Raw genomic sequence first — 17,402 nt, 5'->3', positions numbered from 1 at the left:
TCTCTGTTTTGTCTCAGCTGCTAAATAGGAAGGCCTTTTATTTTTTCACTCCATTGCACAGGCTGGCATGCAGTGACATGATTATAGCTCACTGCAGCCTCAAACTCTGAGGTTCGAGCAGTCCTCCCGCATCAGCCTCCTAGAGTGTTGGGATTGTAGGCATGAGCCACCTTTTAAATTTTTTTTTAACTTAAACTTTGTAGTGCTCTAGGACAGGACAGCCTTGGGTATGCTCCCAGGACCTATTTTCATCTATTCTCTTAATCTTGACTGACCTGATAAAAATCTCCCATTCTTACTTTGCAACCTTGATTTTTTCCTTAATAATAGCGCTTGCTAATGCTTTTAGGAAAGAACAATGACTGCCCCCTTCAGAGGCTTCCCCTTTACTGGATACTTAATCTGTGCCCATCGCTATGTCAGGCCCAAGGATACAGAAGACACAGAGAACCAGACCTTTCCTGGGAGGCTGATGGGGCAGGCACATAGAGAGATAGTTATTAAAGCATGAGAGGCACTGACACTAGTACGAACAGGCTGCTTTGGAAGCCAAAGGAGAGAGCAGCGCAGTCTTAACAATACTCCCGAGAGGAAGGACCAAGAGTCAGGTAAAGGAGAAAGGAGAAGGAAAAACCTGTATCCCAGGTGGAAGCAACAGAAATGCTTAACTAACAACATTGGGCTAGGTTGTGATTTGGATGTTGAGGGAAAAATGGGTCTCCATTCTGTTTGCAACATCAAGTGTAATTTTTTTAATAGTTAAAACAAAAGTGCTGTACTACTGTTTTATTTTACTTTATTTTTTTTTTTGAGACAAGTCTCACCATGTCGCCCTCGGTAGAGTGCTGTGGCTTCACAGCTCACAGCAACCTCAAACTCTTGAGCTTAAGCGATTCTCTTGCCTCAGCCTCCCAAGGAACTAGGACTATAGGCACCCACCACAACACTTGGCTATTTTTTTTATTATAGTTGTCATTGTTATGTAGCAGGCCCAGGCCGGGTTCAAACCTGGCAGCCCCAGTATATGTGGCTGGTGCCCTAACTACTGAGCTATGGGCACCAAGCCTATAGTACTTTTTTGAAAGTTTAATGTGCACATGGTACAAAATTCAGGAGTATAAGACAGTGATAGGACTGTGAAAGGTAAATCTTATTCCTGCGCCACTCATCCTTGTAGGTACTATGACCAAATTCTTCTGTAGGCTTCCAGGGATAATCCAGGTATAGGGGAAGAAAAATATCTTTTCCTCTACCCTCTTAGGTTCATGGCTGAGGCCTCTATAATAAAAGACAGATTAACTAGAGAAAAGCATGCAGGAGCCTTTGTAAGGAAGGGAAGATCCAAAGAAAGAGTTAAATCTGAGTGTTTTTTCTAACAGGTTTAATGAAGGATAATCGTGGAGAAATAGGATAGGGCAAAAAGGATGTGATCTAGGGAGAATAAGTCATGGAAGACTTACATGTTCACATTCTGCACTGTGACCCTGTGTCTTCTAGACTAAAACAAAATCTCTTTAAATTTTCCACCCAGCTGACTACATGGACCCCTTCTTGGCCAAAAGGGATACCCCAAAACTGAGTTGTTGACTGTGAGAAAGGAGGTCAGACGTGCCCCATCATGCTCCCCTCCCTTCAGGGAGTTAGTTCCGCTTTGTAACTCATTAACAGGCCCAGGGCCATGCGAGACAAAGCTTAAACCACACCTATAGTCCTCAGTTTAGGTAACACATCTTGTGAGTCTGGGATATGGCCAGTGCTTGCCTTGAATTAATAGACTTCCTTATCTTAACTTAAAGCATCCCAAGCTTTTAGACAAAGCTTCATTTCTTTAAGCAATTACAAAAAATCTTTGAACCCACCTGCAACTTATAAGCCCTCCTCTTTGAGATGTCCCACCTTTTCAGGCCAAACCAATGTAGACGTTCCAGGCATTAACTTACAACCTTACACGTAATTCTTCTCTCCCTGAGATGTATCACAGCAAACTGTAACCCAACCATAGCAAGTCTACTTCTTCAAGGCTTCTTGAGCATGGTCCCGGGCCATAGTCCTCAATTTTTTTTTTTTTTTTTTTGAGATAATGCCTCACTTTGTCGCCCCCGGTAAAGTGCTGTGGCATCACAACTCACAGCAACCTCACACTCCTGGCTCAAGCAATTCAACTTGCCTCAGCCTCCCAAGTAGCTGGGACTCTAGGCACCCACCACAATGTGGCTATTTTTAGAGATGGGGTCTTGCCCTTGCTGAGTCTGGTCTCAAACTCCTGAGCTCAGGCAGTCCACCTGCCTCAGCCTCCCAGAGCATAGTCCTCAAATTTGGCTCAGAATAAACCTCTTTAAATTATTTTACAGAGTTTGACAGTCTTCAGATGCTCCTTTCCCTCCAACTATGGCTCCTCTAACATGAGGGTCTTAAAACCTGTTCTAAGGAAAAGGGGTAAGGGAAGGTCAGAGTCTTTCATTTTCTTAAAATATTCAATATGCAAATGTACTGTTGTTAGGATGGAAACTGAACTGCAGGCTGAGAAAGAATTTCTCAATGTTACTAAGTGGATGCAGTTCCAAAGCTGGGGTCCATCAGTCAGATTAAAGTAGCCCCAGAAGACCCATGGGTATGGAGGATGCCAGCTCAGGGGCCCCAGCAGGTGCAGAAGTGTCTGTGGTCCCCTTGATCTAGGACAGGGCAATCTCACTTCCAGAGCTCCTCTCTTTTGTAGAGCAGACACAGTCTCAGCAGAGGCCTCCTGGGGTACCTCTTCCTCCAGGGACCTAGGTGGTTGTATTGGAAGGGGGGTTGTCCCTGGAGAAGAGTGTGGGCCTAGTGTCTTTTTGCCTGAGCCTCTAGGGTAACTCAGTTTCTGAGAAGTTCCTGCTATAGCAGTAGCCAACATTTGGGAAACCTCTTTCAGTTCTAGGGCCACTGCCAGTCATTGCCTCTTTTCCTCCTTCCTCTCCTCATCCCAGTTATTGAAGACCATGAAAGCCTGGTCTAAAAGTTCCTTTACGGAGTGTGAGGCTCCTTAATCATGTTTTTGGAGATTATGCCGAATATTAGGTGCTTTCTGGGAGATGAAGTGCAGAGCTAAGATGGTTTGTCCCTCCCTTGTGTCAGGTTATAAATTAGCAAAGGAGGCACATGCCCTCAGTCATGAAGGAAAAAGGTCCTGATTTTTCATCCTGGCTCTGAGTAATGTATAATGCCTCTGACCCAGCAGCGTCCTGAAGAGGGAGCTGGTGCACAGGTGGGAGGGATTTTGGACTGACCAGCTACAGTAAGTGCAGCTGGGCAAGGGGGGGTGGAGTCAGAGGAGGAGAAGAGAGAAAAGCAGTGGAAAGTGCACCAAAGGAGGGAGCCCATATGGAGGAAGACGGGGGGAGCCAAAAGAGAAACATCTCCTGGAAAGTGAAGACAGCGGGACAGTGTCAGACAGCTTCACATGCAGTAAGCAGAGTGGAGATGTCCGGCGAGTTCAAGGAAGGCCTTTAGACCACTTGCCCAGCTAGTGTCAATATGGCTCAAGATGTAGTTATGATTAAGAGATCCATTCTCAGCCCAAATCTCCTGGTCATGTAATTTATATTGTGAATTACAATATTTAGTCTTCTATTGAAGACCTAAATGTTTGATCTGGAAGTAATTTCCAAAGTTGTCAAATTCTTTTTTGGGGCGGGGGGGAGACAGAGCCTCAAGCTGTCACCCTGGGTAGAGTGCTGTGACGTCCCAGCTCACAGCCACCTCCAACTCTTGGGCTTAAGCAATTCTCTTGCCTCAGCCTCCCAAGCAGCTGGGACTACAGGCGCTCACCACAACCCCCAGCTACTTTTTGCTTGTAATTGTCATTGTTGTTTGGCATGCCCAGGCTGGATTCAAACCTGCCAGCTCTGGTGTTTGTAGCTGGCACCTTAGCCACTTGAGCTACAAGCACCAAGCCAGTTGTCAAATTCTTAAGGAGATATCTCAATGGGCAGTCTTTAGGTGAGGCCAACTGAACATTGCCCATGGTGATAACTAGGAGAAAGGAATGGGAAAAACTCTTAAGAGACAGTCATACATCAAAATGCTGAGAGTCTGAGAGGGGTGTTCCCCCACTAAATGATCTTTGGAGTGCTGATCAGATATAAGGTATCCCCGAGACCTAGGTCAGACCAAGACCTAGAGATCTGGCCAGAGCAGGAGTCTTCCACATTTGGACCCAGAGCCAAACCTAGTGATCCCTCCCAAAGCCTGGCATCCCTGGATCTGGGCAGAGACCAGGAGAGGGACAGTTAGCAGGCCTCTCTCCAAGGCTGCCCTTCCAAGAATGGCAGACACGGCACCAGGGTTTCCATAGCCATGAAGCTATGATTCTTCCTGGAGTATGTGACCATCTCCAAAGCTGAGAAGGATGAGGGCTCCAAGAAGGTTATAGGAGTTGCCTAGCAGAGGAGAGAGCAGTCTCAAAACAGAGGAAGAAAAGTGAGACAGAGATAGAAAAGTTACTTCCCTGTACATGCCACCGAATATTAGGTTGGGAACTGATAGCACAGGCTGGGAAAGAATTCTTAGCACAAAGATTAGGAAAGGCTTAGAGAAAAGGTTTATTTTCCAAAGGAGGAAAGGGCACAGCACCAAAGGTAGGAAGAAGTGCTAGCCCCAAGCATGGGGGTTCTGGGGTTTTTAATGGGATAAAGGGAAAAGAAAATGTGTATAATAGTTACTGTTACAAACTGTTAATAGGAGGCAGTTGTGGGGGGTTTTGTTTGTTTTTGTTTTTTCAAAGACAGGGTCTCACTTTGTCACCCTTGATAGAGTACCATGGTGTTATACCTCATAGCAAACTTAAACTCTTAGGCTCAAGCGATTCACTTGCCTCAGCCTCCCAAGTAGCTGGGACTGTAGTTGTCCACCACAACACCCAGCTCTTTTTAGAGATGGGGTCTCACTCTGGCTCAGGCTAGTCTCGAACCTGGGAGCTCAGGCAATCCACCCATCTCTGCCTCCCAGAGTGCTAGGATTATAGACCTGAGACACCAGGCCCAGCCTTAGTTGTGTTGTTGGGGGTTTTTTCTCTGCCAGGATGGCTTTATCAGTCTTTTTGCAATGTATTTGGTGGAAAACTGGGGAAGGGTCACTCTTTCTATCTGCTCAGTGCTTTTCAGTTGTTACAATTATAAAAACAAACTTAGACAACAAGTTAAGCCTCAGGTGGTAAATCAAATGAAGGAGCAATTGTGTACTGTGATTCTCTCTTTTATTTTTCTTTTTTTATTAGTTTACTAGCAATGCCATCCTTTCAACCATATTTTGTGGTAGCATGTCCTGAACCTCATTACAAACGTACACATGAATGATAGTAACTGTTGCACCCTGCTTTTTTCCCTTAACAAGTCTAGGCTGCTATGCCATGTTAGCATCTATAGAGCTACTGCCTCATTTTTAATGGCTATATAATATTTCACCATGTCAAAAAAATCAAATCTATTATAGCAAAAGTTTTATTGCTCAAAAATTTTATACCTTGAAAATTTGGGGCTGGATGTGGTGGCTCATACCTGTAATTCCAACATTCTAGGAGGCTGAGACAGGTGGATTGCTTGAGCTTGGGAGTTCAAGACCAGCCTAAGCCAAGAGCAAGACACTATCTCTACTAAAAATAGAAAAATTAGCTGGCCATGGTGGCAAGCCCCTATAGTTCTGGCTACTTAAGAGGCTAAAGCAAGAAGATCACTTAAGCTCAAGAGTTTGAGGTTGCTGTGAGCTGACACCACGGCACTCAACCCAGGATAACAAAATGAGATGCTGTCTCAAAAAGAAAGAAAAGAAAAGAAAATTTTAAAAAATACTATTGGAGGGCCAGGCACATACTATTGGAGTACTGGGGAGGCCAAGGCAAATGGATTGCCTGAGCTTACTGGTTCAGGACCAGACTGAGCAAGAGCAAGATCCCATCTCTAAAAATAGCTGGGTGTTGTGACAGGTTCCTATAGTCCTAGTGACTTGGGAGGCTGAGGCAAAAGGATTACTTAAGCACAAGAGTTTGAAATTGCTGTGAGCTATGATGCCACGGCATTCTACCAAGGGTAAAAAACTGAGACTCTCTCCAAAAAAAAAAAAAAGCATACTATTGGACAAAATCAAAGTAAGGCTGCTCTTTTTAAAGACTTTTTTTAAAATTAGGATTTCAGACAAAATTATTTCAAGTCAATAATTTTTTTTTCTGAGACAGAATCTCACTCTGTTGCCCAGACTAGAGTGACATGGCATCAGCCTAGCTTATAACAACCTCAAAATCTTTGGTTCAAGCAATCCTCCTGCCTCAGCCTTCCAAATAACTGAGACTACTGGTACACAACACCACACCTGGCTAATTTTCCTATTTTTATTTTTTTTAGTAGAGACAGGGTCTCGCTTAGTCTCCCAGAGTCCTGAGATTATAGGTGTGAGCCACCATGCCTACACTCAAGTCAGTAAATTTTTATTCAAGGAATTTCACATGTGGTTACGGCACCAGCCATATACACCGAGGCTGGTGGGTTCGAACCTGGCTCAGGCCAGCTACATAAGAATGACAATGCAACAACAAAAAAAAATAGCTGGGCATTGTGGTGAGTGCCTATAGTCCCAGCTACTTGGAAGACTGAGGCGAGAGAATTGCTTAAGCCTAAGAGTTTGAGGTTGCCGTGAGCTGTGACACTATAGTACTCTACCAAGGGCGACATAGTGAGATTCTGTCTCAAAAAAAAGGAAATTTCACATGTGATTGTCCATCAAAGTAACTTTTGTTCCTTCATAGAACAGCGCCTCATCCACAATTGTCTTGTCACTCATTTTTAGAGTAGATGGATCTACCTAGTCCTCGATCTGACACCCTCTCAAACAAATGAATGAATTTAAATCATAATAGCTCCTAAAGCCATCACACTTGAGAATAGTACAGATCAGAAGGATATGCCAATACCTACCTAATACATAGTCCTGTGAGTAAAGCAGAACCACAGAGTTACTCTGTGAGGCATTTCCAATGATGCGTAGCTACAGAAAAGTCCCCACTGGGATAGACTCCAACACAGGAAGGCTTCTGACAGAATGATCTTTAGCTACATATAGTCTTTCTGTACCTAATTAAAGATACTCTTTTGTTAAACTGTTGCTTTTATTTCTTAATATGAAGTTATTACTAAATTCCCAAAGTAGAAGATACTGTAATGTTTTGCATAAAAATTTAATGTCAGTGAAGTTAGCCTTGGGCATTATATAGATAGTAATCTAAAATTATTTGCAAGGGTCTTAATTGTTTGGGCTAACCATTATTAGGAAGATTCAAAAGTATAAAGTATGATTTATTTATTTTTGTAAATTAACATTCCATATTTGTTCTCCTCGATAAATTAAGGAAGCCTAACCTTCAAATCTGTTTCATTTGTTTATACAACTAAAGCTGGGGACTTTTTCTTTTTACAGTTTTTGGCCAGGGCTGGGTTTGAACTCGCCACCTCCGGCACACAGGGCACTGGCACTCCTTTGAGCCACAGGCACCACCCAAAGCTGGGGACTTTTTTGTAAGTTCAACAAGTATCTAAAACTGTACTGTCTAATACGGTAGCCACTAGTCACTCATGGCTAAATTAGATTAAAATTTCAGGCCAAGCATGGTGGCTCATACCTGTAATCCTATCTCTCTGGGAGACCAAGGTGGGAGGATTGCTTAAGGTCCAGAGTTTGAGGCCAGCCTGAGCAAGAGCAAGAGCCCAAACAAAAATAATTAGCCAGCCGTGGTGGCAAGCACCTATAGTCTCAGCTACTCAGGAGGCTGAGCCAGGAGGATCAGTTGAGCTGAGGAGTCTAAGGGTCCTGGGGCAACAGAGTGAGAAAAAAAAAATTCAGTTCCTTGGTCACATTAATCATTTCAGGGGCCCAGTAGCCACATGTAGCCAGTGGCTATTATATTAGGCAGTGCAAATAGAGAACTTTTCTATCATCACAGAAAGTTCTATTGGACAACACTGAACTAAAGGGAAAAAAACAAGTAAGAGTTAGCCGTATTATTTCAAAATAATTTTTTCCACTTTTAAATCCGTATTTTATTAAAAGAAAGATAAAAGAAGATGTAAGTACTCTTAAAATTCAACTCTCATCAGTTCTTTAAAATACTCTAGTAACTTTACTGACCACATAAATGTCATGTCAGTGTCATAGCCTGGCACTCTTTACACTGTGGCTGCCACTAGCCCCCTGCTTTAGCCCATTTCTCGAACTCTGTCTCATGATCTGAACTCTGACTGGATTCTTTGCTCTTCTCCAAGCCTCACACGCCTTTGTTTGAATTGCCCTACTCTTCTGCTCCTTCTTCTACTTTGTGAAACTCTCCCTACCATTTCTTCCTTTTTGAAATCTTTCCTGGCCCCTTCCCCTTTCATGTTCTCCCTTTTACGAATTAAAGATGACCCCTTTTCCTGGCTAAGTTAAGTGGAGACAGCTTAGATGAATTGGAAGAGGCTCGAGATGTGATTTCCTGCAATGCTGTTGTGTTGCAGTTGAGGAAACTGAGCTCACAGAAGGTGAGACTGCCTGCCTGAGGTCCCCCAAGAGTCAAGTGATACAGGTCTCCTAACATTGCAGTTCGCACCCCCATATTCCTCTGATATCTTGGGTTCTTTCCAGTTTTATAATTGTTCATGAAGTGTAGGTGACTAGTGATGCCTGACGAATGGATTTAAGAATGCAGGAGACTAAAAACAGATTTTGAAACAAAATGAAAGAAATGGAATTCTTTGCGGGATCCCGTACAGATTTTTGGTATGATTTGTTCCATCTCTTCTGTTTAGAGTACAATTTCAAGGCCCAGCACAGTGCCTCACACCTGTAATGCTAGCACTCTGGGAGGCTGAGGCAGGTGGATTGCCTGAGGTCAGGACTTCAAGATTAGCTTGAGAAAGAGCAAGACCCTGTCGCTAAAAATAGAAAACTAGCCAGGCATTGTGGTGGGCACCTGTAGTCCCAGCTACTCGGGAGGCTGGAGCAAGAGAATTGCTGGAGCCCAAGAGTTTGAGTTTCCTATGAGCTGTGATGATGTCATAGCACTCTACCCCAGGGCAATAGCCTCTGTCTCAAAAAAAAAAAAAAAATAGAGTACAGTTTTGGGGGGCTCCTGTGACTCAAAGGAGTAGGGTGCCAGCCCCATATACAGGAGGTAGTGGGTTCAAACCCAGCCACGCCAAAAACTGCCAAAAAAAAGAAAAAATAGAGTGCAGTTTCTAAATATCTTTTGCTTTGAGCATATTGTGAACATGTGGCAGGCAAGTGCTTGTTAGAGGTGGCACAGGGAATAACCTGGAGTTATAATCTGGAGTTACTGGTGAGCTAAGACCCTTCCCCTTTCCCCGTGCTTATTCGCCTGCAGGAGGCTATAAGAGCCAGTCCCTCATATGCCCAAGGCCAGGCAGCTGTACCTGCAGCTGAGGTGAGCTGAAGTGACTCCCCTCCTCGCACTTTTCCCCCACAAGGTTTCTGGATCATTAAGAACAGATTACTTGTGCATGAGATCACAGGCAGCCAACCCATGGAGGCATACTAAATGAAAGAATACTTTCCAAGCTCATAGCAGCAGCCCTAAGTGGAGAAGTCAAAGCTCTGGAGGGCAGACCTCTGCCATTCCTCCCTGCACATAGTGAAAGACGTCAGAAACCTGTCCTACGTGTTGCCCCACAACCAGCTTCTTGTTTCCTATGTTTTTTTGTCTCCCTTCCCACCCTTGAAAGCTAGGAGTCGTTATATTCTGCATTATTCTTTGTGACAGAGGTTTGTGGGAGAGAACCCTGCCTCTGTTTCCCAGCCAGGCTCTAACAGCTGTGCACACAGCTGTGTGGTGAGGGCAGGGCCTGCCTCACCATCAAGAGTCACCTGAGACACTGCTCCTGCACTGCTCCCTGCTTTGTCTCAAGGTAGCTGTTTGTGTTACTTAATCAGTGAACTTGCTTCCTGCTCCCAGAGAAAAAGAAGAACTAATCCACAGGCCCCTGACACTGAAGCAAGTGGTCCTGACAAAAGAGTAGAGGGAGGCTGAATTGCCTGTGGCCACCAGCTGTACAATTTTGAATTGTAGGATTGGAGGGACCATTAGGAGATCCTGCTGCTTTCTGTCCTACTTGCAGAGAGGTAGGACAGAAAATACGCTGCACAGATAGGCTGCTCCTCTAAGCCAGGGGTTCTCCAGGTGTGTCCTGGACCAGCAACTTGGCATCACATAGAAACTTGTTAGAAGGCTCAGTGCCTGTGGCTAAAGTGGCTAAGGCGCCAGCTACATACACCTAAGGTGACAGGTTCGAATCCAACCCGGCCCACCAAACAACAATGACGTCTACAACCAAAAAATAGCCAGGCGTTGTGGCGGGCGCCTGTGGTCCCAGCTACTTGGGAGGCGGAGGCAGGAGACTCGCTTGAGCCCAGGAGTTGGAGGTTGCTGTGAGCTGTGATGCCACGCACTCTACCCAGGGGGATAGCTTGAGGCTCTGTCTCAAAAAAAAAAGAAACTTGTTAGAGATGTGCATTCTCAAGTGCCACGCCAGCCCTACTGGATCAGAGACCCAGAAGGTGAGCTCAGCCATCTGGAGAGCCGCCCAGAGGATTCTGATGCCCTCAGTAGTTTGAGAACTCCTGCTCTAAGCAAACCCTGAGCAGGGCGGAGGAGTGACAGTTTCTAAATCTGGGTGACAAGAAACCAACATTGCTGTCATTGGATTCCGTAAGTACATGGGGCTTGGTGGCTTCCTCGTTTCTCAGCTCTGTGTTGCACCAGCATACTTGTACCACTGGCTAGCTTGATCACATGACAGAGAGACACTGAAGTTAATATCCCCCAGTGGTAGATAATGGCCCTGAGCATTTGTCTGAGATGTGGTTCCTGGGAAGCCCAGCCTACATTACTTCAGCGTCTTTATCCCCCTACACACACATTCCCTTATAGCACAGCTCATGTCCTTGAGGCTTCTGATCTGGGCACCTTAGAACCTGTACTCTTCCTCTTGATTGCACTTTCAATGCCAAGTGAAAATATCCTCCAGTCTTCAGAAAGCAGGAAAAATTGAAGAGTCTCTTAGTGCGACTTGAAGCTCACGTGCATTCAGGGGCTCGTATTGCATAACAGCAGTTTTATTTCCTTTCATTCAAAAGTGGAATACAAGAGGGCAATAGTTTTAAGGGAAGTCCCTGGTCCAGCACTCCCACCCTGCCTGCGTATTGTGGTATCTTAAGCACCCTCCTGTCTCAGTATCTCATGGTCGTTGCCCACACTCAAGGGAATTGTGCAGAATTCTGGAAATAAGCAGTGTCGAGATTTCTGGTAGATGTGACTACTATAGAGTCTCTCTTCCATACAGACTGATTTTATTTGGGCTTCATTTCAGACTGAAACCATTTGTACAATACTTTTAAGAACCACTTCTCCTTACAGCTTTGAGCCCAAAATGAATGTCCAGATGTGTCTCTTCAGATTGCTTTCTCTGTAGGCCTGCCAAAGCGAAAGAGCCCAGAATTCATTGGCAGGAGAGAGAGGTTATTTAATATTTATGAAGGAGGCCAGATGTTCAGGACATTTCACATCACGTAGATTGAGACACAGTCCCTATCCTTGATAAACTCACTCAGACAAATTAGGAGCCCCAGGCCAAAAACAACAAATAGCTCATTCACTTCTCTATTATATGACCTAGCCAAAGGCTCCCAGATAGAGGCAGGAACCTATCACACCGGTTTCTCTGTTCCCAGCTAACCCAGGGGGGCTGAAGAGGAAGACTGATGGGTTATGGAGGTGATCTGGGGTAACCTGACTGTATAATTCTTTTCTTTAGGGGACAGCTCCACCAGCAGTGCTGTGAAAAGTGGACCCTGGTTAATGATGAGACCCAAGCCAAGATGGCCCGGATGGCTGCTGCAGCTGCCTGGGGTTTGGGTAAGGCTTCTCTGGACACAATGGGAAGAGGGAGGTGGGGGCCTCGCATCCAAGGAGCAAAGTCCACAGTGGTATGAAAAGGTATCCACCTACTTCTCCATCCTCCATCTGCCCTTTGTACCTGATGATTTTGTCTATAACTTATTAGACATGGGTAAAAATGGATCTTCATGAGAAGGCCAAGGAAAACAGCACACAGCATCAAAATTGAGACATAATGAGTGAGAAAAAACATACTCACACAGAGGTGCAGGGGTTTCCAGCAGATACCAGTTGGGTGTCCAGCAAGTCAATTAAGTTTGATCCAGTGCTCTCCACCCAGAAGTAGTCCAGGTTCACAACAGTTTGAGGCCTTACCCCCACATTGCTGCTTCCACTTCAGATGCCAGTTGACAAGTCCTAGGTTGTAACTTGCGCTTCTGACCACTGGCTAGAAATCAGGGTTCTTTTTGAAATGGGATATAGAATGAAAAAAGAAGAAAGAAAAAAGTCAGGATTCCCATGACCTTCCCCTCAGTTTTGATCATTTGCTAGGGTGGCTCACAGCCCTCAGAGAAGCAGCGCCCTTCTGTTTACTAGCTTGTTATAAAGGATACCTATGAACAGGTACATGGAGTAAGGTCTAGAAGGATCGGAGGGCAGGAGCTGGGGTCTGCCACCACCTTCTAGCACCTTCAGCAACCTGGAAGCTCACTATTAAGTTTTTATATCCCTTAATCTTTAGCCTTCTCACCTTTGCCGAGGTCAGTAGGTGGGGTTGAAAGTTCCAGCTCTGTAATTGCTAAGTCTTTCTGGTGACTAGTCCCTTCCTGAGGCCTCAGCCACCTCATTAGCATAATCAGAAAGGCTCTTTGTGATTAACAAAAGGCACTCTCATCACTCAGGGGTTTCCCTATCTCTATGCCTGGCACTAGGGGCAAAGATCAAATATATTTCTTATTATGCTATAGCAGGATTTCTTTTTATTTGCCTTAAACAGTTACTGATTTATTTTTCTCTCTTATGAATGAAATTTAGAGGTAAGAATTCCTGGCCTAGTATTTTGGCTCCCTTGTCATTAGCCTTTTTCCACGTGGCGTACTTAGCACAGTCTGCCTCACAATCCAGCATGGTTGCTGGAGCTCCCCCCATCACGTCTTCATTCCCCAAGCAGGAGTGAAGGGAGAAGACAATCGTCTGTCTCCTTTTTATTTCTCAACTTCTATTATAGCACTCTCCCAACATATATAAAAGTAAAGGGGAGAGTATAATGAACCCCTGTCTGCCCTTTACCATCTCCAGCAATTATAATCATTTTGACCATTTTGTCGTCTCTTTTCCTTGCTGTACAACACTTGCCTACCTCACTCCTACTTCCGGAATATTTTAAAAGAGAGATTTCCTTTCAACCCTGCAGAAGTGTGTAGATTTCTGACACTAGGCCCCAGCCTGGAGCGTTGGCAGCATCTATTTCAGAGATGTTCTTGCTAAGAGGGGAAAGGATGCACTGGAAGGCCCAGGTGCAGAGCTTCCCCCACAGAGTCCAGAGGGAGGTTATATAACGTTCCACCTCCATTCTATCCTCTGTCCCTCTTGAGTCACAGAGCTTACATCCTTTCCTTTCATGAGCTCTGGGCTAGATCCGGAACATTTTTCAAAAACAAATTGCTTCCTGAGGAGTCATCGTTTGCTATTTGCTTGTGCCCAGAGGCATAGAGAATGGATGAGCCCATAGTGAAAGGCAGGAACATGCCTGGTAAAACTGGCAGCCCTGCAATTTGCAGCTGATGAAGCTGATATCTTTTCTGCAGGTGGTCCTAGAAATCCTGGCATTTGATACATGCTCCCCCACCCCGGGAAGTGAATACCTCTTCCCAGATGCAGCCATATCCCCAGTCTAACATGACACAGAGACCACTGTGCTGTGACCTAGCCCATCTTTCTATCATAACAGAGCCTCTTAAAATATTTATCTCCTCCCTTCTGAGGCAAAGATATTGCTGGAATGAAACAGGCAAGCTATTTGTCTAAACTTGTTCCCTGTCCGTATAATGGTCATTCTCAATTGTTTGGAGGAAAATAAAATTTCCCACTGTACCCTTGAACTGTGAAATGCTTCACTAGTGGGGCAGAGAGCGATTTCATCTCACCTAGACAGACCTGAGACAGTCCTCCAGGGTAAGGAGATGCCACGTTAAACTCACTTGCAGTGCAGCCTCTGCGCTCACCACCTTCCCTCATCTTTCATGATGCTCCCCGGGGCAGCAGTGGAGTCCTGCGTTTGGAAGACAGATAATGGCTTTGGTTTGTTAAATCAGTGCCCACAGTGCATAGAGGGTTTGGTGCCTCTGGCTCAAGTTCATTTGTCTTGTTTGTACCCTAAATGAAAAGTAACAATGGCCAGGCCTATTTGCGATGCTGCTGTCAGCCCAGCCAGCCAACCACCCTGATGCTTCCTGTCTGTGTGCCTAGGTCAGTGGGACAGCATGGAAGAGTACACCTGTATGATCCCTCGGGACACCCATGACGGGGCATTCTACAGAGCTGTGCTGGCACTACATCAAGACCTCTTCTCCTTGGCACAACAGGTAAAAACTGCCAGCAAAGAAAAGGTTACGCTGCTCCTGAGCACATGGTGCTGTGTAAATGGGCAGCCGTCGTCCAGCTCTGTTGACTTGGCTCTGTGAACTCTGCCTGCGTATCAGCTGGGGCTACTTTTTGTTCTGGAAAGAAAAATGTGTCCTGGAAGTGACTGCTTCAGTTGCTTTTGGAGTTAGCATTTTGGGGCATCATAACATACCTTTTATCACCTTGCCTTAGCACTTGTAATAAAGAGAAGCTGTGAGTTTCACTAAAGGGAGGATTCAGAGAGCCAGCAATCCATCCAGTGCAGCAGAAATCAGTCATCATAAGGGTTTGCTGGCCATGCAGGCACCTCCCACATTGATTACATTTCAAGAAAGCTAGTGCTTATTTGCAAATGCTGTGCTAACTTGCAGGATGAAATAATGAGGTAATCACATCCACCCTGGCAAGCAGCAGACTATCTTAGACACAGTGCCGAGGTAAATGATCTGAGCATTTAATTAACTTCAAACAGTCAGAAGAGGAAAAGTAGCCAGGCGAAGCGTGGCTCACACCTGTAATCCTAGCAATCTGGGAGGTGGAGGTGGGTGGACCCTTAACCTCAGAAGTTCGAGACCAGCCTGAGCCAAAGCGAGGACCCCCCCCCCCCCCGATTTCTACTATAGAAAAACTATCCAGGCATTGTGGTGGGCTCCTGTAGTCCCAGCTACTTAGGAGTTTGAAGTTGCTGGGAGCTATGACACTCAGGCACTCAACCCAGGGGGCAAGAGACTGAAACTCTGCCTCAAGAAAAAGAGGAAAAGCTCTCCATGAGGGGTTTTTAATTGACAACATGGAAAAGACTCAAACCATAGTCCTGTAGCCTCCCCCAGGCTCCAGTTTACACAATGAGAGCTGTAAGCAGAGCCATCCATGTAGAGATTCGAGAGATACTGTTCACATGGAGAGGACAAGCATCTCTCCGGTGTCAGGGGCACTCCTTCAGAGGAGAGACAGTGCGTGGAAGCCAGGATGACCACGTGGAGCTGTTCAAGTGCACATAGAGTCTGTTTTCACACATGTGCCCAGCAAGGAAAAGTTAGAAGAAGGGTGATCCCCAAATATGTCCCTCTCCTTTGCCACCTGAGTTGCGGGTGTTACTTAGGTAGGTTATTTTAAAGTTTGGGATGCCATATATCATTTCTGTCCTGGATGAAAAATTGTCTAATACTCTTCTCTAGCCATTCAAATCTGGGAAGACATTTCTTCCCTTCAGTGAGTTTCTCTCTATATCACTGGGAGTTAAGTGAGACAGTCTCAGTTAAACCGCCTTGCAGCTAGTTGGGAGGCCTCAGAATAGCCATGAGCTCCCCAGCCCAGAGCACGGTTCCAGGGGTTTCTTTGTTTCTCTTCCAGTGCATCGACAAGGCCAGGGACCTGCTGGATGCTGAGTTAACTGCGATGGCAGGAGAGAGCTACAGTCGGGCATATGGGGTGAGTGCTGAATATTCTGCCCATTGTCATTTTTGAGGTTTATTTCACTTCTTTTTCCAGAGAGGGCTAATGAAAATTCACAGGCTGCTTGGAACATGCCTGTTTTCTCTGGTCAGCAGATACCTGGACACCAGAAGGAGTGATTTAAGTTAATCCTGTCTTTTGGATGGTTCATGCAGTAATTAGGTTGGAATGTGATTTGTTTCCATCAGGCCATGGTTTCTTGCCACATGCTGTCCGAGCTGGAGGAGGTTATCCAGTACAAACTCGTCCCTGAGCGACGAGAGATCATCCGCCAGATCTGGTGGGAAAGATTGCAGGTGAGCTTGGTGGGAAGCCTGGTTCACCTGCTTGCTCTCGCCCTGCAGGATCTGGGCCAGCACTCACCCCCATCTCCACCTTTCCCCAGCATGTTTTTGGTCAGTGCAGTGCTCATACCAAGCAGAACACTCAAAGGCTCTTCACCTATGAGAGAATGACCAGTTTTCTAACTTCTTCTCACACTTCAGGAGTAAAAGAAAATAATAAAAGGCTGGGTGCAGTGGCTCACACCTGTATGGGAGGCCAAGGTGCAAGGTTCAAGACCAGCCTGAGCCAGAATGAGACCTCATCTCTAAAAATAGCCGGGCATTGTGATGGGTGCCTATAGTCCCAGGTACTTGGGAGGCTAAGGCAAGAGAATCACTGGAGACCAAGAGTTGAAGGTTGCTGTGATCTGTGATGCCACAGCACTCTACCAAGGGTGATAAAGTGAGACTCTGTCTCAAAAAAAAAAAAAAAAAATTAAGTGATGCTTATGACCAATCAGTTGGGAATCATAATCTCAAAATCAGTGGCTCTCAACCTTAGCGATAGAATAGGATCCCTAGAGAGCTTTTTAAAGTCCTTCTGCCCAGGCCAGTTATATCAAAATTTCTGGGGATAGACCCAAGATCAGAGTCTTTTTCAGGCTCCCCAGATGATTCCAAAAGCCACTGCTAAGAACCACTGCTTTCACCATGCTTACTGGCCACCTGCATCCAACTTTTTAGACAAGGTTGCCTGATGATCTCGTTTGCCAACTCCTGCTGTTTATAGTTTCTTAGGTCCAAGTCATCCCATCAACTTTATTTAGACTTTTTTTCCACTGCATTTTCCTCTTGTAGAGAAACTTTTCCACGTCTTCTATCAGTATTTTCATTGTCACATTCTGATCATTTTAGCATGAGTAGCTGTCAATTCCAGATCTGGGAGTCAGCAGTCCTAAGTGCTCTTGGAAAGGATGACCAGTTCTTTCATTTCTTGAGTAGGTAGGATGGGAAGTTCATCAGTAAAAAAAAAGAGAGAGAGCCTTTACCACTCCGGAAACCATTTGTCTCCCTGCTTGTCAAAATCGACCCCCTCAATTATAAGCCATTTCCTCTTGGCCAGACCACACCTAATTCCAAATCCTTGCTCC

General features: G+C 45.3%; 1 protein-coding gene across 1 annotated transcript in view; it reads left to right on the top strand.

Moving 5' to 3' along the window:
• MTOR (mechanistic target of rapamycin kinase) overlaps positions 1 to 17,402 on the top strand; it is a 140,021-nt gene that overhangs the window by 85,715 nt on the left and 36,904 nt on the right. The window contains exons 31-34 of the mRNA XM_003793268.3: positions 11,826 to 11,926; positions 14,378 to 14,493; positions 15,887 to 15,964; positions 16,177 to 16,284. Coding sequence (XP_003793316.1) covers positions 11,826 to 11,926; positions 14,378 to 14,493; positions 15,887 to 15,964; positions 16,177 to 16,284 — 403 coding nt within the window. The remainder of the gene's footprint in view (positions 1 to 11,825; positions 11,927 to 14,377; positions 14,494 to 15,886; positions 15,965 to 16,176; positions 16,285 to 17,402) is intronic.

This window comes from Otolemur garnettii, unplaced genomic scaffold (genome assembly GCF_000181295.1).
Source record: "Otolemur garnettii isolate 467f Iridium unplaced genomic scaffold, OtoGar3 scaffold00067, whole genome shotgun sequence".
Taxonomy (NCBI): Eukaryota; Metazoa; Chordata; class Mammalia; order Primates; family Galagidae; genus Otolemur; species Otolemur garnettii.
The sequence above is the reverse complement of the archived record's forward strand: the minus strand, read 5'-3'. Positions and strand labels throughout refer to the sequence as shown.